The sequence below is a fragment of the Olea europaea genome, unplaced genomic scaffold, assembly GCF_002742605.1.
Source record: "Olea europaea var. sylvestris unplaced genomic scaffold, O_europaea_v1 scaffold1436, whole genome shotgun sequence".
Taxonomy (NCBI): Eukaryota; Viridiplantae; Streptophyta; class Magnoliopsida; order Lamiales; family Oleaceae; genus Olea; species Olea europaea.
The window spans coordinates 108510-133191 of NW_019231898.1; the positions used below are offsets into that span (position 1 = coordinate 108510).

Consider the following 24682-nt stretch of genomic DNA (forward strand, 5'->3'; position numbering starts at 1 on the left):
ATGCTCCTCCATCCGAGCTTGTGACTGCTTCAAGTGTCAATCCACCCACTTCTTCTTTTTCACGATCGCCACCAACCCCACATCCTATGATTACTCGTTTAAGGAATGGTATTGTTAAGCCTCGTACTATTCATTCGTTAATTGCTTTGTCAGCTCCTCCATGGTTTCAGGTACATGTTGCTGTTAAAGAGCCATGGGGTTTTAAGTCAACCTTAAAACATTAGGAATGGCTTACTGCAACGGATGATGAAATAACAGTTCTAAAGCAAAATAACACCTAGCGATTAGTACCTCGACCTTCTAATCATAATGTTGTGGGTTGTCGTTGGATTTTTAAACCTAAACTTCGTGCAGATGGTACTATAGAGCACCATAAAGCTCGTCTTGTAGCATAGGGATTTTCTCAGAAACATGGCATCGACTTTGAAGAGACTTTCAGTCTGGTCATTCGTCCTGCCACGGTTCAAATAATCCTTTCTCTTGCTCATATACATAATTGGCCTCTTCAACAGCTTGATGTTAAAAATTCTTTTTTGCATGGCCATCTTTCAGAAGAAGTTTATATGGAACAACCTCTAGGTTATGTTAGTTCTCAATTTCCTAATCATGTATGTCACTTGCAACGAGCTCTCTATGGTCTTAAACAGGCTCCAAGGGCATGGTTCCAAAGGTTCTGCTCCTTTTTATTTCACCTTGGTTTTATTGCTAGTCAGGCCGACTCATCTCTATTTGTTTATCATGGCTCTCATGGTGTCATCTATTTGCTGTTATATGTCGACGATATGGTGATTACTGGTAGTAATGCTAAAATGATTCATACCCTTATTGATCGACTTGCCACAGAATTTTCTATGAAGGATTTAGGTGATCTCCATTATTTTCTGGGCATAGAGGTAATTCGAAATGACAAAGGGATTTTTCTTAGCCAATCTAAGTATGCCTTGGACCTTCTGAATCGTGTTGCTATGAAAGATTGCAAGCCTATTTCCACCCCCTTTTTGTTTGGTTCGCATCTCACTGAATCTGGTGAGCCTCATGCTAATTCTCCACAGTTTCGGTCTCTTGCTGGAGCTTTACAATATTTGACGCTTACCCACCCAGATTTATCTTACAGCATTAACTCCATTTGTCAATATATGCATGCTCCTACTACATATCATTTTCGTGCCTTGAAACGTATTCTTAGATGTGTTAAAGGCATCTATCACTTTGGCCTTCAATTGTCAAGACACTCCTCCTCTACGTTACTTGGTTATTCTGATGCAGATTGGGTAGGATGTCCAAACACTAGGCGTTCTATTGCTGGAGCTTTACAATATTTGACGCTTACCCACCCAGATTTATCTTACAGCATTAACTCCATTTGTCAATATATGCATGCTCCTACTACATATCATTTTCGTGCCTTGAAACGTATTCTTAGATGTGTTAAAGGCATCTATCACTTTGGCCTTCAATTGTCAAGACACTCCTCCTCTACGTTACTTGGTTATTCTGATGCAGATTGGGTAGGATGTCCAAACACTAGGCGTTCTACTACAGGTTTTGCGGTCTATTATGGCTCGAATCTCATCTCTTGGTGTTCCAAGAAATGGACCTCTGTTTCTCGTTCCAGTACTGAGGCAGAATATCGAGCACTTGTTGTTCTAGCTGTTGATCTTTCATGGACACTTCAGCTTTTTCGTGAGCTACATATCAAGCTATCCTCGCCTCCAACTATGTTATGTGATAATAAAAGTGCAATGTTTATTGCTTCCAACCCGGCCACCAAGTCCCGCTCCAAGAATATTGCCATTGATTATCACTTCATTAGGGAACTTGTGGCACGTCGGGTTTTCCACCTGAGTTTTGTACCCTCTTCGCTTCAACTTGTAGATATTTTTACAAAAGGGGTTACAAAACTTCAATTTTTCTTAGTTTGATCAAAGTTGTGCATTTTTCCTCATTCAACCACACTGCCTTTGAAGGAGGGTATTGGCAGAGAATCTATTGATGAAGATATTGATGAATATTAGAAAGCATTATCATTATCCCCTCAAACTATATACTCCTACTTAGTTAACTAGATTAGGTTCTTATTTATTTTGTATTTATCATGTACATAGTTTAGAATTATCTTTCACTGTATTTTGTGTATAAATCACTACCAATGTATTCAATAAAATACAACAGAGAATTTCCTTTTCAGCTGAAAAGGGCCTTACAGCATTGGCGTATAAGTAAAAAAGAAGATCAGAGCTTGTAAAAGCAGGATATAGAATTCTTGGAAATTCTGGAGACCAGTGGAGTGATATTCTTGGGGACAATAATGGCAATCGAACATTCAAAATCCCCGATCCCATGTATTACCTTGTTTGAGTGACAAGCAAATTCTATCCAGTCTCGTTTAGTTCTATCTCTAATGTATTTTGAAGCATCGGAGATCAATTCTGATGTATTTCAAGAATAATTTATGAGAGCTTCAGTTCAAGATATAAGCCTTCATTCTATATGCCAACCATGCATTATCCGATATTTTGTGCTTTTACAATTATTTTCGTAGATTTGTTTTCTTGTGTTATGGTCTATTTAGTGTTCCAAAATTGTACACAAAATAAAACTAAATAAGACTATGTTTGGTTTGTCTTTATAAACATACCTTTTATCATATATTTTAAGAAATGCACAAATACTACTCCCTTAACTACCACTCATTTCTAACCGCATGTTAGGCTTTAGAGCATGTTTGAAAAGTGTTTATAAATGTTTTAAATTATAAAATAGATAAAATTGAGTGTAGTCTCAAAATGTGTGAATTAAAAGTGAACTATGTATTTATATAATAGTTTATAAACATAAATCATACACCTCTTGAATTAAAAAGTACTATTTATATATTATTTTCTATACATTCCTTAATGTATGGTTGGAATTATTTTCTCCCTAAAACCTTGTTTGTGCATACTTTTGTAATAAACGAATGATGACGGGACTTCTACTTAGGATCTTTGCTTGTTCTGATACGTGATACCATGCATGGGAGGATCCAGGGACGGGCTGGGCTGTGCTACAACCCGTTCCCTTCAGCCCAAATGTCCATTAAAAAAATTTTAAGTAAAAATTTTTTTTTATGTGCAGTATTTTTTTTTAATATATGTCTTAGTCCGTGTTGAATTTTTTCTTGGATCCGCCACTAATACCACGCTGAACCATTACCAAAAAAAAAAGAAAAAAAAGAAAGTAAATTGTTAAAAAAAAAAAAACTACATGTATTTAATTTAAATACTTTGTTCAATAAACCAAATGTTGTTCACGTTTGCACAACATCTTGAATGATCTTGAAGGCTTATGTGAAATAGCCGTTCTTGGAAAGGCTATGAAATAAGGGTGTCTCAAGTATGTCTGCCAAAAATCATGGGAAAATTGTTTTGATTCTTGTTTCTAATTTGTCTAATCCGTGTTTGAGTTATTCTGATTTGTATCGATCACTCGACTCTTGTGCTGATTTAGAGAGGTCAAATGAGATACATAAATGGTAATCTCTTTCACGAGCTAGACAATAAGTTTTTTTTTTTTTCATCATCTTGGTAATATTAGGGCAACCCAAGATAAAAATGAAAAATGTTAGGCTAGAATTTCTAGAGAAATTTTGTTAATATTTGTACAGTCTGAAATTCGATTGCTCGAGAAAGAATGGCATGGTTACAAATATAAAATGAACCACATCAAGTCAGAACACTCTACTATGAGACTTGACACATTCGACCTATCCAAAAATTACATATAACAGTTAATAATAAAATTACATTAATAATCTCATAAGCCAAAAATACTTGTGAACTCTTAACTCAAAGAATCAGATCAAGTATAAAAATGTAAAATGCTGTCCGAACTTGCGCGAAAATAGCAATGGAACGAATTAAGAGCAGTTTAGTACTACCAGTAAAAGTGAACAAGCAATGCATATTATTTTTAGATTTATGAGATGTTAAAGATCACTACTTTTTGTCATATACAAATATTTTTACCCTGTCTTACTCTTTATTTCTTTAAAAAAAAAAAAAAAAGGAAAAAGAAGAAGAATGTAAATAAAGTAGCCTAAATTTGATTTATTAGTCAGAAATACAAATTTTGAAAAATATGGCTAGAGTGTCACCATTTATCTATGACATTGTGAAAATGAAAAGTGAAATTGTCAAAAGAATTTTGATGGCTCTTGGAATCATTGACGTATAAAGTCTATTGCTAAATTTTAGCAACGATAAAATTTATAAGGATAAATCCCCTTGTACACTTGGTGTACACTCCCCTCACATGAGGGGAGGGGCCCACGCCCAATTAATACATGGGCTCCGCCTCCCATGTGAGGGGGTTGTACTTGTGGTAGAGTTTAAAAATAAGCTCTAAAAGATAAATACTTACTGATACATTTATCCTATTGATACATAATTAAAATCAAAATCTGTTATATATCTTTGAGACGTGTTGCATACTATTCACTCTTCATCTATCCATTTGAGTACTAGGTAACATTCTTGAGTAAAAGCACTATTTAAATGTTATCCCTTATACATCCTTCTATTTATGGTCAGATTTATTCTCTCATTAAAACTTTACTTGTGCATACTTCTGTAATGAACGGGTGATGACAAGACTTCTACTTAGGATCTTTGCTTGTTTTGATACCATGTTGAACTAATTTAAAAAAAGAAAAAATGTAAACTATTAAAAAGTGCATGTATATTATTTAAATATTATCTTTTATATACCAAATATTGTTCACGTTTGCACAACATCTTGAATGTTTGATCTTGAAGGGTTATACATAATAGCCGGTTGTTCCTGAGAAGGCTATCGAATAAGGTGTCTCATGTATGTTTTCCAAAAATCATAGGAAAATTGCTTTGATTTTTGTTTCTCATTCGTCTACTCTGTGTTTGGTTTATCCTAGTTTGCATTGATTACTCCACTCTTGTCCTGATTTAGAGAGGCCAAATGAGCTACATACATGTTAATCTCTTCCACGAGCTAGACAAAAAGGATATTTTTTTATTTATTTTTTTTCCCCATCTTGGTAATACTAAGGCAGCCCAAAGTAAAAATGAAAAATGTTAGGATGGAATTTCTAGAGAAATTTTGTTAATATTTGTGCAATCTGAAATTCGATTGCTCGAGAAAGGATGACATGGTTACAAATATAAAACGAACCATATCAAGTCAGCACGGTCTAAAGTGAGGGTTGACACATCCGACCATTTAGTACTAGTAGTCAAAGTGAACAAGCAATGCACATTCTTTTGGATTTTTTAAGTATTGTAAAAGTGTTAAGATCACTATTTTTGTCATATACAAATAATTTTATCCTATTTTATTAAACTGATTTTTTTTTTTTTTAAGGATGTAAATAAATAGCCTAAGTTGGATTTATTAGTCAGACATACAAAACTTGAAAAATATGGCAAATGTGTCACCCTTTACTGATGACATTGTGAAAACAAAAAGTAAACTTGTCGAAAGAATTTTGATGACTCTTAGAAACACAAACCTTATAAAGTCCAATAATAAATTTTACCAACCGATCAGGGTGGATGCAGAGAAATTGAGTTAGGAGGCACAATCAAACTTTGTACAAATCGAATACTTTATTTTTTATTTTTGAATGATTCATATTTGACCCGAAAAAATGTAGATTTACATTTCAAAAATATTTCTTTATTAATATTTTAAAAATCATTTTCATCTATTTGATTTTGAACAATAATTTTTTAAATATTTTGCTCATCACAAGAAAATGTGTATTTATGTTTTAAAAAATTGTATATTTGATACAAACAATCAATTCAAGTAATCGAAAGAAAAAATAAATAACCAATATTCAATATTAATAATCAGTCAAATAAACACAATTCGTTATATATAAGTTAAATTTTATATAATCAGTTTAGACACGTGCTATATACACAAATAAGATAAGAGGAAATGCAACTTTAAGTTCTAATTAGTTGAAAATTTGATTGAAAAGTAAAAATTTATAGTAGACTGTAGATGTGATAATTATAGAGAAATTATAAACAAATTTTAAAAAATTAGAAGAGTTAAAATTTTGGTAAAAGACTTGAGGGGGAGAATACGATAGAACAATAAAAAAGGGAGAAAATTCAAATTTATTATGATTTTGTCTCTGTTTGATGGAGATTAAAATCCAATTTTTAGTAAATTTAGATAAAATTTTAGAAGTTAAGGAATTTAGGAAATATGTTATTATAATTAATTATTAACTTTGATTTAGATTAAAATTTAAATTTTAATCGATACCAAACATAACTTTATTAAAAAAAAAAAAATCTCAAGAGTTGGGGGTCAAGTGACCCCTCATGACCCCCTTGGGTCCGCCCATGCCAACCGATTTAGCAATGATAAAATTGATATTTTCATGTGGTGCTATCATAATTAGAGTACATGTGATTCAGTTCCCTCTCTACGTACTAACCAATGCAAGCAATAATTTTCGAAAGTTTTGAAGAAGTGATTGCAAATATTGTCAAGGATATTGTCTAAATCTTAATCATCGGTCAAATGATCTTAAGATACACAATTAACTAAAAGATAAAATGTTTGTATAGGTGTCATAGATTGCAATGAATCTACATTATCCAAGTCATTTGCATAAGAAAATGTTGAAATCGAGAAAAAAAAAACATAGAAAGAAAGAAAGAAAAAGATAAGCACTAAATATAAGACTTATACCGATGCATCTGTTGTCTAAATTCACAAGATCGAAATTTGTTACTTCCACAATCCCATAAAGATAGTCATATTTCCTTTTTCATATAGATTAAGAAAAATCTAGTTAATATAATTGAAATAATAAATTTCACTATTATTTTTCCTAACATACCCCTACATTGTAATCAATATTAAAGGAAATAAAACTATTCTTGGTACTAATCATTGTTTAATGCAAGAATCAAGGTAATTAACATTCCAAAGTCATCAAATACAAATACAAATGAATAAATGCCATTAAGGATGAAATGTTTTGTTTTTGTTTTTAATTTTAATTTATTATCCCAACTACAATAGAATAATAGAGTTGTTTATATTTTTAATAACAAAGCATATTAAAGGCATATTAGAAAATTAATATATTAATTACTTCTCAAATAAGAAATAAGACTAATTTGGGAGAGAAGAAGAAGGAAAATACGACCATCTTTATGGAACAGTGGGAGTATTTATCTATGAGACATGTTGCATGTTTTTCACTCATCATCCGTCGATTTGAGAGAAACATCCTTAAGTAAAAGCACATAATTATAATTCCTGTTGACGTCAAAATTTGTAAGACTAATTTTGAGTCAACTTAATAGGTGATTTGATCGAGATAAAAATGATGAAATAGTGGAAAAATAGAGAAATTTTTATTGAAGAGAAAGCTTGTAGAATCTGTATTGTATGTCCTTCCCTCCTCCCATTGGGCAACCATTTAATCATGTTTATAGGTTTCCAAAATAGCCAATTGGCCTCCAAAAATAATATATCTACAATGCTTTCGTTGACTATTGATTGGCTCTTTGAGGTCGGTATGAACGGCTCATGATGGGTCGAGCTGGTGGGTAATTTTGGCTACATGGATAGTGAGAGAATGAGAATGCTTGCATTGATTGAAGCAAATGAGGAATGTTAGAAGTCTCTCTCCTTAAGGAATACCATTGGCCTCTATTTATAGGCCTCTAATCAAGCAACTTGACCCTCCCACATCACATCAGCTACAGTAATGACCTAGAAATGTGTGCCATATCCTAAATTCAAGGATGCTGATTGGCTGTAGAGGTCGGTTTAACAAGTCATCGTGACCTGGGTCATGATTACCTGAAACCTAGTAATTATTGCTGATTTCTTATTGGCCAAAAATTAGGTGTTGATGTCATAGGTTCCACTTGTCACTTTGGGAATGGTCGTCCGGGTGGTTATGACATCATTTAAGAGACACTTGCCCAGAATTGCAATGATGGTATTTCTGCATGACTATGGGTCGAGCTAAGCTGCCATGGTGGAGCTCATGCATAGAGCTGACCTCGATGTCGACCTAACTTAGTAGAGCTTATGTGTAGAGCTAACTCGAGATGAGCTGACCTGCCTCGATAGAGTTGACCTCGGGATAAGCCGACCCGCCTCGGTAGAGCTCATAGGTTGAGCTGACTGCCTTGATAGAGCTGACCTCGAGATGAGCCGACCTACCTCGGTGGAGTTCATGGGTAGAGCTGACCTCCACGAGTTGACATGGTGACCGTTTAGCCCATCATCTTCGAAATGACTATTGAATATTTATAAGCTTTCCTTCTTAGATTAAAATATGCCCGAGCTGATTTTTTGGACGTCAACAACTCCATCTGTTCCAATTATATATGTTTGTTTCGTTTTTCACATGGATTAAGAAATCTTCTTTAATGTAATTGAAAAATTAATTTTTACCAAAATCTTTCCTAATTTACCCCTATTTAATTTTCAGTATGTCATAGTAAATTATTGTTGAAATTAGTAAAGAATTTGACTAATTAAATTTGAAGAAGAAGAAATGAGAGTTGTTCCATATTTCCAAGAAGTGATAAATGTGTGTATTTGGATTATTTTAAGAAGTTGGCATATTAAGTGAAGAAAATTGAATAAATGTATACTGATAAAAGAACAAAACAAAATATTCTAAATTAGGAAACAAGCCTATATATTTGGGACAAGAGAAAAAGGAAACACAATCTATATAATTGGGACGGAGGGAATAATTATTTCTCTTTCATATTGAAAGTGATGAAGTAGATTACAATTTACAGATAAGAACCTTCAACAAAACCTCAATAAACCACATTCATGCATGTTACTCCATTACACGTGACTCATTGAATTCATCAATATATCAAGTAAATAATATGCAATTAATTAATGAATCTAGAAAAATACAACGTTTCTTATCTGATGGAATTGAATAGTTTGATAAATGATTCAATGAATGCATGAAATGTATTATTAATTAATATGAATAAAATTTAATAAGGATACTATAGAATAGTGTAAATATAGTCTAGATAAACTGTTTATAAAGTAATTCCTAAGAATTACCAAAATTAGACATTAACCCAACTAAGTTAATGGATCACCAGTTCAATCGAAGGGTCAATGTTTATGTATAAATAATTTTTAGAATTATTAATTAATATTGTTGAAATAAAATAAAAGTTTTAAATGAACCAAAAAATAATTAGTTTATTTTAATATATTCGAGTCATATGTTATAAATTAATACATTGAATAGAAATTGATATTATATTTGTAAAATTTTGATTAGTAATAATAGAAGAGAAATGATGTTCTAAGCACCAGTTTTTAGCAACATGTTACATCAATTGATTTGTCAATCAATTAATTCCTGAGATATATCATGAACTTATTTATCAATTAAATGATATATCATGTTATCGATACTTAGCATAAATTAAGAATCGATTTTTAGGATATCATTTCTCATACTTGAAATGTATTGCTCATAGCGATGTCAATGTTACACTACGAGCTCGGCTCGTGCTCGGGCTCGTTGCCCAACGAGCTCGTGGGCAACGAGCCCGAGCCGAGCTCGGCTCGTCAAAAAAAAAAGAGCCCGGCTCGGCCCACGAGCTCGTGGCTCGGGGGTGGGGACGAGCCGAGCTCGAGCTCAGCTCGTGAGCTCGGCCCGTGAGCTCCTTTTTTAATTTTTATACACGTTTTCTTTTTAAATATTTTTTAAAAAATACAATTTTGATAAATTTTTATCTTATAAGTATTTTTATTTTGTAAACAATTTATTTAGATAAAGTATGTTTCACTAATAACTTATAAGTTATAATTTATAAGTAATTTTAATTATAATGTATTTTTTAATGATTTTATCTTATAAATAATACTTACTTATAACTTATAATTTTTTTTTAATTATAATTTAATTTTTTACTTATAAGTTATAAATAATTTTTAGTTAATATATTTTAATTTTCAAGTTTATTTTGAAGAAAACATATTGATTGAAAATCATTATTTTATAAATGATAAAATTAAATATGATATGAGAAATTGTAAAATGATTTTTCAAAATATTTTTCCTTTTTAAAATAATAAAAATAATAAAATATAAACTCTTCTCCTTTATCCGGGCTTGGGACCGGCTACTTCAATAATTCTTATTTCAAGTAGGCGGAGTTAAAAATTGTACACAAACAACTTGTTACGTGTACAATTTTTTTAAAAAAATTATAAAGGTATTAAAATAAAAATTCGTCATAAATATGATTAAACTAAATATCACTTACTTGACTACATGCAATTTCGGCATATTTATTTTGCAGTCGAAAATGAGCGTCTTGCCAGTTCTTCACGCACATTAATGCTTCCAAAACATCTTCTTTTAGTCGATTCCTAACATCAGAGAGAACCCTAGACCCTGCACTAAAAGCAGATTCCGAAGCTACAGTGCTAACCGGAGGTGTTAGTAGATCTTTTGCCATTGCAGAAACTATTGGCCATCGGCGTTCATACTTTCGCCAGAAGTCAACTACTTCTTCTGAATTTTTCCTTAATGTATTGTTACTAGGCCAATTATGATTAAAGTAATCAAGTAATTCAGCAAGCAACACATTTTGACTAGTACATGCAATAGAAGACAAACTACTATGACTGGAGGAATCATATGCATTTCCAATTTGACCATATCTATATGAGTTCATACCTTCAAATAAATTTAAAATTTCAGCGTCGTCATCTCCTAAATTAGTGGGAGGAGTACTTGTAGAGCCGAAGGGTACACGAGTAACTTGTGTACCCATTCGTGAAGCATATATTACATACATTTCAGATAAAGTTGCTTCCAAATTCCTATAGGTAATAGATATGTTAAAAGTTAAACCTTCACATGATTTTAATAATAAATATGTGGAGTTCCATCTATGCGCTACGTCACTAATAAAAGTTTTTGAATGCGACACCCCATGTTCGGCACAAAAGTCCTCAAATGCTTATTTTCTACTAGGTGAAATAGTAATATAAATTAGTGCATCTCTAATTCGTTGAATTTCATCCTTAACATGTTTTAAACCATCTTGTACTATTAAATTTAAAATATGACATACACATCGAATATGAAATAAAAAACCACCAAATTCAGGTTGAAGTACTTTTTGCAATTTCTAGATAACAGACTTATTTACATTAGCGTTGTTGAACGTAAAAGAACGAATTATACTCTCGCATTTATATTCTCTAATAACGTTCATAATAGCACTAAATATATTGGGAGCATTGTGCGGGTACTCAATAATTTTAAAAGCAATTATTTTTTTATGCATGATTCAAAGTGGGTCTATATAGTGTACAGTTGCAGCCATATAAACTTTTTTATTAATCCCTTCCCATAAATCCGAAGTTAAAGATATTACACTCCCATATTTTTCTAAATCGGCAATCAATGTTTTCTTTGCATTTAAAAAATATTCTATTGTATCAGAACGAAGAGTATTTCGACTTACCCTAACGTACCTCGGTTAAAGACATTCTTTGACAAATGTAACGAAATGTTGGTTGTCCGTTTGTGCTAGTGGCAACTCAAATCCGGCAATGTACTTCACCATTCCTATTCGAGTTCTTTCCTCCGAATACATCCACGTATTAAGTGGCGTAGTAGTAGTAGCACCGCTGCCTGAAGTACCAAATTGTAGTTGCGTTTGACCAGCAGGAAGAAGACCATGTTTGGCCGTACATGCTTTGTAGTGACGGTTGAGGTGGGGGGTTCCAATGCCTTTTTGATGAGCCAATCGTTGTTGACAGTATTTACATACTGCTTTGGTTTCTGAAATTCCATCGACCATACGACCAGTTTGAACCAATTTAAAATGATCCTAACATTTTGCATGCTTCTTTACCTTTCTCTTCCCTCTTACATCGGGAATTTCAATAACAGGTTCATCATCATGTTCCAAATCAATTGGAGCCTCAGCATCAACGTCATCCAAATTAATTTGATGACTACTTTCATGAACATTGTAATCTTCAATATTTTCTGGAATGGGTACTTCATTTAGACCGGCGAACTCATTCCCATATTGATTATGGGACACATTTGCTTCATTTCCGACTCCGACATCGAACAAGTTTTCAATAAATGAGCGTGATACCATTTGTGATTAATTGAAATTGAATGTTGAAGAAAAAGAAGTGAAGTAGAATTGAGAAATGAATGAAGATTATGTAGTAGTGTAGAAACTATATTGTAAAATCAAGATTATAATTTAATGATATGAATATAAAATGTAGAAGAGTATAGAAATGAGAATGAATGAATGAATAATATTGATAATAATTGAGTTGTAAAGAGTATAGTAGAGAATAAGAGATTGATAGTAAGTTTGGTAAGAAAAAATGTTGTAATTGATGGGTATTTATAGGAAGAAAATGAAATTTGAAAAAATAAAAATAAAAAAATATCAGGGACCAAAACGGTCACTGAAATAATTTTATTTTTTTATTTTATTTAATTTTTTTTTGGACGAGCCACGAGCTCGGGTTCGGCTCGTTGCTCGGGCTCGTTTTTTACGAGCCCAGCGGCTCGTGGCTCGTTTTAGGCAAGTCGAGCCCACGAGCCTGCGAACTACTCGGGCCCATTGCCACCACTAGTTGCTCAAATTAAATAATGTTATAGGTTAGGCTAGCGTTCAAGCCCCATTAACGTGAATTTATGGAGCTTTTCAAAGAACCAGCAGTTCGAACCGAATCGGATAATTGGGCTTACAATTAGTCCAATGACATTTGTTCCACTCATGTCCCACAATTCTTCATTAATCGTTGGAGAGGAGACTTGAACTTAAATCTTTTTGTTTAGCTCCAATATCAAATTAAACCCTGGTGAAGATTATAATCAGATATCTCATTTCGAACAGACATGAATACAGCATTTATAGGATAACTTCCATCTTCAAAGTTATGTGGCATTTTGATAAGATAATAAAAGTCTATAAAATGTATAGTTAAAAAGTTGCAAGCCCTATGAAATGTTTGGTTAAAATTAATTGTTTACTTTGACTTCAAATTTTAATATGATTTTAACGTACACCAAATGAAGGCTAAAATGAGCAGATGAGAGACTTAAGAATTTTTTTTATTTATGAGAGAGTTAAGAATTTTTTTTATTTAAATGCAGGGAGACGAATATTAATACAACATTATATCGAAGGATAATTAACAATCAACTAGTAAAACATAGCTGGAATTAACTTACTTGCAGTTTCTATGTTACCTGTTCAACCTACCCAAGATGTTTAGAGATGGTGAAAGTTTATTTTTATCCAGTTTGTGTTGACATAATTGGAAATATTGTCAGGTCGAGGTGGAAATTTATTGAAAAGGTGAAGTGTCATTTAGATTTTTTTTTTTTTTTTTTTTTTTTTTTTTGGGGTTTCAAGTCCAGTCCCAAAAGTTCATATGCTCAGCACAGAACTTAGAAAGAGGAGAAGGCCCGTGATGACACTGGCGAAAGAAGAGTAAACATAGTGACGAACACCCAAATCGATGAATCTCAAACCCAACTCCTGAATTCCATGGCTCATCAATGCTTCTCCTATCCTCCCCTCTCCTCAATCGAATTTTAATTCAATTTTTTTAAAAAGTTAATTTTTTTTTTTTTTTTTTTTTTTTTTTTTTTTTTTTTTTTGGGATATCCAGGTATTCCAGCTTACACTAGACTAAATCCTGGACCCCCAAGACCCTTGCCCCTAGAACCTTGGAGGAGGTAAATCGCGGATTATGCCTCAATTGGATCGCAGGTTCCCTCCATTACGTGTACACTTCTGCGCACAAAAGACCCTCCATCACAGTGATTGCTCCATACCAAATATTTGGCCGCAGGTTCCCACCAGGAATCGAACTCTTCACCCTGCCGTTGGAAGCAAGACAATGTTGATTGATCCACCAATTGAAAAGTGTCATTTAGTTACTTGGATGGTACATTGCCATTTTGCTTTTATCCTGTGCAATTGTCATGTCCTGTTCAATTCGAAAATATATGTATCAAAACAAATTTCCAACCAACAACATCAATAAAAAATTTCAAACCAACCACTTAAATTTGTAATGTATTAAAACTCACATACTTTAGGACTAACACATCAACACGCAGATCCATATTAATCAAACGGAAATTGTCCTACGTACAGAGCAAATTTCACATGGTCAGTATAGATGAAATAATTTTTCAACACAAAGATCCGCCACAAGTATCACATATCCATGCACTTTGATCACTTCACTAGGGATCGGTATAGCCTCCGTTTCCTCCTACAATGCAACATAAAAATCTAAAATGTTAGTACACGTGATAAAAAATAAATGTACATTTGTAGACAGACTTGGTTGAAAATGACTGATTCACTTTGCATCTAGACAAAGCAAAATAATGAAAAGAGTTCAAGGAGAAAATTTTTTGTAACATTTTGTAAACAACACCCAAATATACAGGGGAGGAATAGAACTAAACAAAGCAAATTCAACCATTTTTGAAAATATTAAACCATACTAAAGATTGAAATGCAGATACATTAATTTTGTTGCTGCTAAATAATGATTGAAATTTTATTTATTTTCGGAAGAGAGGAGAATGATGTGGTGATTGTTGGAAGAAAAGAAAAAGGAATAAAGAAATTGGGTTATATAGGAAGCATAATTCGCGTGCTTTAGAAATGAAAATGGCGGAATTTAACTCGAAGAACTTTTGATCAATTATGTTAGTTAATGGGTTTTCAAGACCTTTTTTTAACCATTTTAGAAGGTACATTAGAGGCCCTTAAACGTAAAACAAGAAGTTTTTTCGACTCAAAATATTATTATTTAGAGTCCGGTGCCCCAACCTTTATTATCAATGTGAACAACTGTCTGCAGAAAAAGGGCATGCAGTGATTTTGACCCAGAACTGTATCTAAATAAATTAATTAATTAATTAAGAGCACACGCCTTGAACAAAAATAAATGAAACTTTAAAGAAAAATCAGCATTAAACGGTACACTTGTTTATGGAAATCATACTTGTTTATATCTTCCAAACTGTGTACCTTAATGTGGGAATGTGAGATATCTTGTCCCATTCGTCTCCAGTCCTCTCCCCGTAAAGTGAACCTAGACATAAGGAGCGTTTAATAGTCAAATACTCCAGTGACGATGCCATACTAAGGAGGCAATGTGGTAATGCCTTTAACTTGTCGCAATAACTGATTTCTAACTCCCTGAGACATGGCATTATTAAGAGATGCTCTTTTTCATCCCCGGTTATATCCTCCCATGTTTCCCAATTGTCAAATTCGGAAAAATGCAATTTCCTCAACTTCGGGAATGCGGGTCCCGTATTCGGTAGTTCCTGGATAGTCTCCATTATCCCCAAAAATTCATTGCCCACGTATTTCACGCTATGCATGAATACTATCTGAAGCTCCTCAAGCATCGGCAGGGGCGGACCCACATGGGGTCATGTGGGATCAAATGACCCCACAGTTTTTTGGAATTTTATTTTTTTTTTGTGCTGAAAACATAATTTTCTGCCCCAAAAAGTCCAAATTCTAAATCTATATCCATATCACATGGTCCATATTCATTATTTAGTCCATAGATATATCATATAATCCACCGATTTCTTCCCAAAGTGTAAACATCGAACATGAACAGCAAACAACCGATTTTCCTTTTTGTTCATGATACGTTGTTCGAAAAAAAAATTTAACCCCATAGTTCGAACTGTCTGGGTCCGCCCCTAAGCATTGGCAGTTTTTCCAAGGGGCCAAGCAGCTCACAAATGATTCGATTTTAAGAACCCTTAAATAATTAAGGGACGTGGTGATCCATTCTGGAAATTGGGTTACATAGTTTCCATACAATCCTAAACTTCGCAGTTTTGGAGGTGGTTGAAGAGCTTCCATTATGTCGGCCCTAACCTCCCTCCGAAAAATGATGTTCAATTTTTTAATGTATTTCTTTTTTTCCAATTCTGCTTTCTTAGCGTCAACCAAGTCTTCTGACTGGGTCAAGTCTCCTAGAATAAGTTCTAGAGATCCTCGAAGTTTGTTTAGTTTTCTCAAATATCCCAACTTACTTGATCCTCTTCCTGCTGTGAAACTGCTCAAAATCCAAAGACCAGTTAATCTCTCCAATCCTTGGGAAATTGAATTCGTCTTCCAAGCGTCAAAGAGAAGGTGTCGTAGACTTCTTAGTTTATAGATCCCTTGAGGCAGTGCAGAGAGAAAGATACATTTTCGGAGATCCAAGGTCTGCAAATTAGACAAATCACACAAGGTTTCTGGGAGTTCACTTATAAAATTGGAGATCAAGTCAAGATACCTCAAGTGAATTAATTTTCCTATCTCTTGTGGAATATGAAGACAATTTCTCACAATAAGTACCCGAACACATTTTAAACCACTAAAGAGATTTAAAAGGGTACTTATTTGAGAAACATTTCTAACACAACAGGTGCGAACTTTTCCGATATCACAATTCGTAATCTCTGCTTCATCATCTAAGATTAAGCAGTAATTATCTTGTGAGAGATGAGTGACGAAGTCATGCATTATATCATGCATTTTGCAAGAGATTTTACTTTCATCATATTTATCCATCTCTAACTCTTGCAAGAAAGATTGCATTACTAGGTTCTTAAAGAACTCTAACCCCATCACTTGCATGCTATCTACATTTCCACTTGAACCAAGATAACCATGTGCTATCCAGAGCATGATAAGCTCATCCAAATGTATCAAGGTATCTTTTGGATAGATGATGCAACTAGAGAAGCAGCATTTACATTCTGGAGACAAATCATTGTAACTCAAATACAAATGGAGGAAAAGCTTATCCTCCACTACCTTCAACTGCCACAAAGGACTCTCCAAAACATTTCGCCACTGAATTACGATATCTTTCAGTCGTAGCAGGCTTCCCATAATTTTTGCAGCAAGTGGCAACCCCTTGCACTTCGTCGAAATCTCTCTACCAATACCTTCAAGTTCCTTGCGCTCCTCCTCACTTCTTCCGAAAAAGGCTATCCTGCTCAATAGTGACCAGTAGTCATCAGGGGATAGTAGGCCCACTGATTGCCGTATGTTCGTGCCTATCACTCTAACAACCTCATCGCTTCTAGTTGTCGTCAAAATTCTACTTCCGGGGGCACCCTGGAGAGAGTTTTTCAGGGGCTCCCACTTCATGTCGTCCACATTCCACATATCATCTAGGACAATAAGAAATCTTTTCTTTGAAATTGAGTTTTCCACACGTTCTAATACAATTTGCAAAATCGAGATGTTGCTTTTCAGCGGCCTCAAGAACTGATTTTGCAATCTCAATCTGGTTAAAAGGATCCGAAACACAAATCCATATTTTTAATTGAAAATGTTGGTTAACTTCAGGATCATTAAAGGCTAATTGAGCAAGAGTTGTCTTCCCAACCCTTCCAGTCCCTACTAACGAAACAATCTCGACTCCAATGCCCCCCTCAGACAACAATTTTTGTATCAGGTGTTCCTTATCAATATCGCGACCATGTACATTTGCAGAATTAACAAAAGAAGCAGATTCAAATGGCTTAAATTCCTGAAAATTGTGGCCACCACTAGGAAGAAAACCAAACTCATCTTTCTTTTGATCAATCGAATCTAGTTTCTCGATCAACCCCTTTATCTTTAGATTAGTTTCACGACGCCCAACTACATTTTTGAAGCATAAGCAAAGAGATTGAATAAACGAAAGTACCTTCTCCCGAGGATCAGAAACTTCCTCAGATCCTTCAATTTGCAGTTGAAGATTCGCGGTTTGCCATTCATCCAATGCGTTATCCATTTCGTAGGATACATCTTGCAGTTCTTTTAGCCAAATTTTGACCTTCGAATCAGTCACTCCAGTTCTCCCTGCATCCTTCAGCACCTCCTGGATCTTCTTCAACTTCCCAGTGAGACTTTCCACTTCCTTTTTGGATTCGAGGAGCAGATTTACCTCCTTCTTAATCAGAGGAGCCAATCGCTCCACTAGTGCGAAAACAGCCATCGCTGAATTTGATTGAACTAGCACAAAGCAAAAAACTTTTAGATGAAACTGACGTAGGTTAATTCCTCTAAAAGCTCATGCGCAAAACAACTCTTTTAGAATTTAGTTTCAAACAGCTAGCTGTTAGGTTTCTGCAGGCTACTGAAGATGCTGTGATGGATCTATAGATGATGACTGAAATGCAGTTGCTGCTAGGGAGCTTTTTCTCAGCTACAACTATAGATCTAATGGCTGTGATTAGAGATGGCAATTTGAACCGTCAAAACCGAAAATCGCGGTTAACCGAACCGAATGGGGCGAAAAAATCGAACCGATGGTGCAATGGGGCGGATATGGTTTTGATTTTAATGAACCGGTTCGTAATGGTGCAGGTATGATATTTACGTCGTCGAACCGAAACCGAACCGATTACCCACTTAAAAAAATAAAAAAATAAAAAAACACAATGGAATTGATTATGGGCTTTACACTACTTTTCTATCCAGACCAAAACAAAATCCCTCCCCTCCCCATCACATCTACCTGACTCATTCGACCAGCCCACTTACCATTAGCCCATAATAGAATTAGTATGACAGTATATAAATGCAAACCCTACACTCCACAAACCACAAAATCACGCACGGCTCCATCGCCTCTAGGGTCCAAGTCGTCGTCGCCTCCGAAAATTTATTACATTTGTTAGCTATTCTATTACTGCTGATCATGTAAAAATAGAGTTCGATATTTTTCTAGATGTGCCAGTATTGCCAAGGATGAATAGAAATCAACTTTGAATGCTGATCTATGCTAGTAAGACTTGTAGGGAAGAATGAATCAATTAACTTCGATGCACAATAATTAAGAATGAAGGAAAAGTTTAGTATTATTATATTTATAATATTATTTGTTAAATTTGTATTTTACAATTAAAAATTATGATAATGTTTGCATTTACGTTTGGAATATTGTTTGATAATGTTTGCATTTTCATTTGGAATATTGTGTTTTTATTTTCATTAACTTTTTTCATAAATTGTTTTATATCAATTTGACGGATGAACTTATAAAAAATAATTTATTTTCGTGGTTATTAACCGAACCGAACCGTGCCGAACCGAAATACGAATCGAACCGATTTACGTGGTTATGGTGCGGTTATGGTATGGTCAAAAAATTGGTGGTGCGGTTATGATTTTGGTCGAACCGACCCATAATCGAACTATTGTCAACCCTAGCTGTGATGGCTACTGCAGATGATGTTCCGGCTCCAGATCTGCTTAACCAACCAGGAAGATTATATGTTCATTATGTTGTTCAATAGGACAGAGATTTTAGTATGCAATAATAGCAATGATGTGAATAGAGTAGCTGATTTATGTAATGGAAAGTGCAATTGTAAATTGGCTGGAATGATGCAATTTATATTTAGCCCCGTTCGAGATTCATTAATATGAGATAGAAGTCATTTTCATTTTCTGTTTCAGTGGGGCCATAAATAATAAAGTTGTCTGTTGGAAAGAGGAATGCACTATCGAATTGTTAAAAAAAAAAAAAAAAAGTTAAACCCCAATCTTGAGGGTCCCACCGCCCCGTCCATAGAGTTTTGTGAGGGAGGTAAATCGAGTAATGTGCCCCAACAGGCCAAAGAATAAGAGTTGTCTGTACACTACGCCTACAAGGAGTCTAATTCCATATTTCAGGAATCAAACCCCCACATTGCGGCTGTCAGCAAGGTATGAGATAACCTCATTCCTGTCTTTTGCACCACTGGACTATGCCTCGGGGGGCAAAGTAAGGGAGTTTAGTAAATGCACTATCGAATTGTTGACTCGTGGATAGATATGTCGTGTTAAAAATTTTACTTTCCCATGACATCTTTGGATTAAAAAGACGAGGGTACAATTGACCAAATGATTTTCAATGGCCTATATACTTTTTAACATTAAGTCCTGTTTGGGCCTCATTATTTTCTCATTAAAATAAAAAATATAATCGTTATTCATCGCATCGATTCATTATATTTGATTTTTTATCTCTTGTGAGGGGTCCATAACGACTGTATTTTTCATTTTCATTTTTACAATAATGTTGCTCAAACGGGGGCTTAGCCCCCGTTCGGAGCACATTCCTATTTGTTGCCAATTTTACACTCCTATTTTAAAATAAATCAACCCATTATCTTTTCATTCCACTAACAATGCACAAGATATGTTATCGTACACAAACAACATTTTACACCCAATCCCTATACTAGAATGGTCAAAAGGGTGGGCTGTTGATGGCAAATGGGGGGTATTTGGGGAAGTTAAAAATTGCACTAATCAATTCAAAATGTATGTTAGCATGTGGAACCCTATGTGGGTAGAAAGCATTTTTGGGGTGAGTGAAAATGGGAACCTCACATGATATAATGGCCTTTTTTCTAAATCTCATCATACTACAGCAAAAGAATCAATAAAAAATACAAAAATGGAGTTGCTTTGTTTGACTTCAATTTCTCATTATTGTACTGTTGAAATTACATTGGGCAAAATTACCCTTTACAATTGATGCAATGAACCACAAGAACATCTCAATGGCAGCTTGGGAAATTTAGGTGAAACATTCATTGAAAAGCCCATACGAAATGTCAGAATGCAGCAAGATAAACAAGTGTGAGGTCCATCAATTCTAAAAATGAGAAGAAAAATGGGCAAATATTGGGGGCCAAACGGGAGCTTAAAACACTATTTATTTAATGTTAAAAAATGAGAATCCAACAGGGCTTAATTTGCCAAATTTTCTAGGACCCAACATCCGAAAAAATATTGGGTCAATGATTGTATATTTTAATTCTAGACAGAGCATTTTACTTGCCAGAACACATTTTGATATCTCAGTGCTAACTATGATACATAAATAAAAAAATTGGTGTCACGCCAAGGATACCATATGTAATTTTCTGCAGAATAAGGACTAATTGGTGACAAAGCTCTCTATAAACAACCAAATTTCATTAGATTTCATGTCAAGACTTCGCTGCATTACTTTGTTTTTGCAACTTGTCATGCGGATTGCTTATACAACAATTGATCCAAAAAATCCATAATCCTCTTCCTGCTTCGAAATTGTTCAATATCCGAAGACCGATTGTCCTGAGGAATTGGCTTCCCACTCGAAGCTATATAAAAGAGAAAATTTTGTAGATTTATCAGTTTTTAACTTTATATATAGGTCCCCGGACTGGATAGACTTCGAGTCAATTAATTTTCCTATCTCACGTAGAAGATCTTCCAAATTACAATGGTCATCTCAAACACATTTTAAACTACTAAAAAGATTTAAAAGGAGGCCTGCTTGAGAAACATTTCTAGCACAGAAGGTTTGAATTTTTCCGATACCACAGTTTTTAGTCTCCAATCCGCCATCCAAGATTAAGCACTACTCACATTTTGAGAGAGAAGTGATGAATTAGTGCATTATATCATGCATTATGTAAGAAATTTTACTTGCATCATTTTTGTACTCTTTAAAGAAAGATCGCGATGCTAGGTTCTCCAGGTACTGTATTCATACCACAATTTTTATTACTAGCACCATATTTTTATTTTATTTAAAATTTTCAATATTTGCTCATTGTAAAATTTTACACCTTCGAATTGACTTGTTTGACGGAAATTATTTTAAGATATGAGATGTGCAAATTAATAAAATATTGAATGTAAAAATAAAGAAAAATAAAGTTTAGGACATGGGGGCTACAGTAAGCAAAAATTGTTGAATCTTTTCATCATTCAGATGCATGTTATAAAAATTCGCCCCAGACCGATCGATCATGCTGAAAAATCGATGATCCGAGTTCTTGTTCGGGGACTGACTAGATTAATTTAATAAGAATGCACATAATTCGATCAAAAAGGGCTTTGATCGAGAAAACCACCAGTTTTAGCCTCTATTAAATTATATTCTATTACATTTCATTTTTCTCTCTCTTATTTTCAATCACACAATCTTGCATAAAATAATATTATACATAAACCAAAAAAATTTCCTTCTTTTTCAATTACTCATCTTTCAAAAAACCATTAATTCACCCATTTTCATTTCAAAATGGGGGGCAAACGAGGGCTGATATAAAACCGTTGGCCCGATTTACCGATTTTCAAAATTGCCTTTTAAAATTTTTGGAAGTCCATGAAATTGAACCTTGGACCTACATTTTCACCTTGAAAATCTGTATTCCCTTGTATCCTGTCACCTTGCCATATTTTATCTTACCTGAGTGTTGTTCAAATTTTTGTTGTAACATATCTAATCTTTACTAGTGATGAAGAAAATAAATCAGTTAGCTCATAGTTTCATATATTGACCCCATAGTTCACAGTTTCATATATTGATCCCAACTTACATGGCAGGTGATTGATATTGAAAAAGGCAGCAAAGTTAAATATGAGCTTGACAAACCTAGTGACATTATCAAAGTGAGTAATTTTTTCATCTATTTGCCATGGACAATGAAATTACTTAACCCTTAAATGTACTTCAAATGCCTGGTCCTCAGTTTTAGCAAAATGGACAGGAACTAAATTCATTTTTGTTCACCAATTGTAGAAGGCTAAATTCATTTTCAAGATATACTTTTATGTTTATACTCATTGTGCATGTCTTTTGCGACTTGCAGATTTTATCTTTTCTCGTACTTCAAAGATCTTTATTCTCATCCACATTGACATCTCATTTGGAATGAAACGTTTATTCTTTTTGTCAATGTATACATTAATATCCTTTTCTGTCTTAATATTTCATGCCTGCTGCTGTAAAATTTTCATCTTATCATGATAGTAGTTGACGAAAATTTCCGGATGTTTTTATTTATATCAACACATTTCTAACTTCAAGACATACTCAGAAAGATTGCAGACATCATCTCTTTCGATGGAGACAGAGTTACCCATATCTACAGAGAGGGAAACCAGGTTGTAGACACTCTTCCCGCAGCAGATTGAGATCACCGACGATATCAAACGTATGGATCAGCTAACCTACCACGTCCATATTCGAGCACCCGTGCAAATTGATAGACATAGACTGTCCAACTTCAGTATACGAATTGTAATTCTATTATAACTTTTAGTTTTAGTTGTTTTTGCTTTTTGTCATTAATTGCATCAAATCTTATTGTAAGGGAAGTACTACTTCCTATTTTACTGTTTAACACATTTTCTTTAGCATTTTCAATTAACATAAAGAAAATAGTCTTCCTAATTTATTGCTTTCATTTTTCCACATGTAACCACGGTATTCCTTCGCCATAAGTGCGGGCAAATCAATAAAATCTCGGAGGTACCACCCTTCTTTAGCCAAGAAAAAAAAAACAACATTGCCAATTTTCTTCTTCAGGTTTTACTTAATGCGTGCACTTCTCCTTGCCTTTGGGCACTTCATTCATTTCAATAGAGTTTCTTGGCATTGTTGTATTTGAACCTAAAACCACTACATCATTTTCTAAGTTTTCACTGTTGTAGCTTGCATTGCATTATTCCTCATAAACAATATTTCTCTGGGACCTGTGTCCAGTTTTGTGCACCCGTTATTGGGAGTCGATGAAGGGTGGTTTTATGTTTAAACATTTATTTGGGTTGATAGAGTTCTCTACTCATCAGTTGTCTTTCCATACAACTATGGTCTCATACACTGTGACGACGGCGACCCTATAGTTGTTCTTGTCCTGATGCAGGTTTCTTTCATATTTACTAAGTGTGCTCTTATAGACGTTACCTGGTAATTCCTATTCGGACAAAAAAATAATTAACAGTGCTCGAAATAGATTTATTCTGTAACAGGAACATGTACCATCTGGTACTTACCTTCGTGCACGTGCAAGATGCCCATGATAGATAGGGTAAATGTCTTTTTTGTGGAGTTCAGAGTTCTTAATGCCTCTTAGTGAAGCGTGCTCGATTTGTTGTACTCTTTCAAAGACAACTTCGAAAAATCTATTCTCATTTTGTTGCTTAACTATTGGATAGCTCAATCTACTTTAGCTTTGCGATAATATTGATAGTCAAAGAGATCTATAATCAGCATATTGTTGACTTTTTTAATGTTTCTATAATATCTGTAGTAGTCTTAAAGTTAATAGTTAGATTCTTCACCCCTTGTAAATTTGGAACTGCTTTCATTTGGTTTGAAAAATAATTTTTACACTGAATTGGGCTGCAGGTTGAAAAGGATGACAAAATAATTGTCATATGTGTTGACGACCCTGAGTTCCGCCATTAGGGTCGTCTGTATTAAAGGTATAATGTGCCATGTCTTTAATTTATCTTTATCAAGAAGTACATAACATTAACACAATCTTGTTGTTGGTGTTAAAAAATATAGAATTATTTATTTTTTATTAAGGGTAGAATAGTCCTTTTTAGTTTCCTTTGTTTAGTCTGCAATCTAGTATTTCTGGAATCTGTTATTTTTTTATTATGGCTACTGAAAGAGACGATTCGCTTTAGTCTGTGAGTGTGAGGTTGGATGGAAAGAATTATTCGTATTAGAGTTAAGTGATGAGAAATTTTCTTAAGGGTAAAAAGATGTGGGGATTCATTAGTGGAACTTCTGTGAAACCTGAAAATACCAATGAGGGTTATGCTGC

General features: G+C 34.1%; 3 protein-coding genes and 1 pseudogene across 3 annotated transcripts; 2 read left to right on the forward strand and 2 right to left on the reverse strand.

The window, feature by feature from the left end:
* Positions 1–563: 563 nt before the first annotated feature.
* Positions 564–1922, forward strand: LOC111376011 (uncharacterized mitochondrial protein AtMg00810-like). Its single transcript, XM_022998939.1, has one exon. It carries the CDS (start codon positions 564–566, stop codon positions 1920–1922), a length of 1359 nt encoding a protein of 452 aa, XP_022854707.1.
* A 13154-nt stretch (positions 1923–15076) lies between these two features.
* LOC111376012 (putative disease resistance protein RGA1) lies at positions 15077–17255 on the reverse strand. The gene is made up of 2 exons (XM_022998940.1): positions 15913–17255; positions 15077–15449 (listed from the first exon to the last, which is right to left on the reverse strand). The coding sequence occupies exons 1-2, from the start codon at positions 17253–17255 to the stop codon at positions 15077–15079; spliced, it is 1716 nt and encodes a 571-aa protein (XP_022854708.1).
* A 1-nt stretch (position 17256) lies between these two features.
* On the reverse strand, positions 17257–18072 carry LOC111376013 (putative disease resistance protein RGA4). Its single transcript, XM_022998941.1, has one exon. The coding sequence runs from the start codon at positions 18070–18072 to the stop codon at positions 17257–17259; it is 816 nt and encodes a 271-aa protein (XP_022854709.1).
* A 1222-nt stretch (positions 18073–19294) lies between these two features.
* LOC111376014 lies at positions 19295–24315 on the forward strand (annotated as a pseudogene).
* The last annotated feature ends 367 nt before the right edge of the window (positions 24316–24682 follow it).

Coding starts and splice junctions, on each gene's coding strand:
- LOC111376011 (XM_022998939.1), top strand. CDS start 564: ATGGAACAACCTCTAGGTTATGTTAGTTCTCAATTTCCTAATCATGTA.
- LOC111376012 (XM_022998940.1), bottom strand. CDS start 17,255: ATGTGGAATGTGGACGACATGAAGTGGGAGCCCCTGAAAAACTCTCTC. Junction 15,450..15,912: donor AAACTGCGAAGTTTAGGATT/GTATGGAAACTA, acceptor ATTCATGCATAG/CGTGAAATACGTGGGCAATG.
- LOC111376013 (XM_022998941.1), bottom strand. CDS start 18,072: ATGGCTGTTTTCGCACTAGTGGAGCGATTGGCTCCTCTGATTAAGAAG.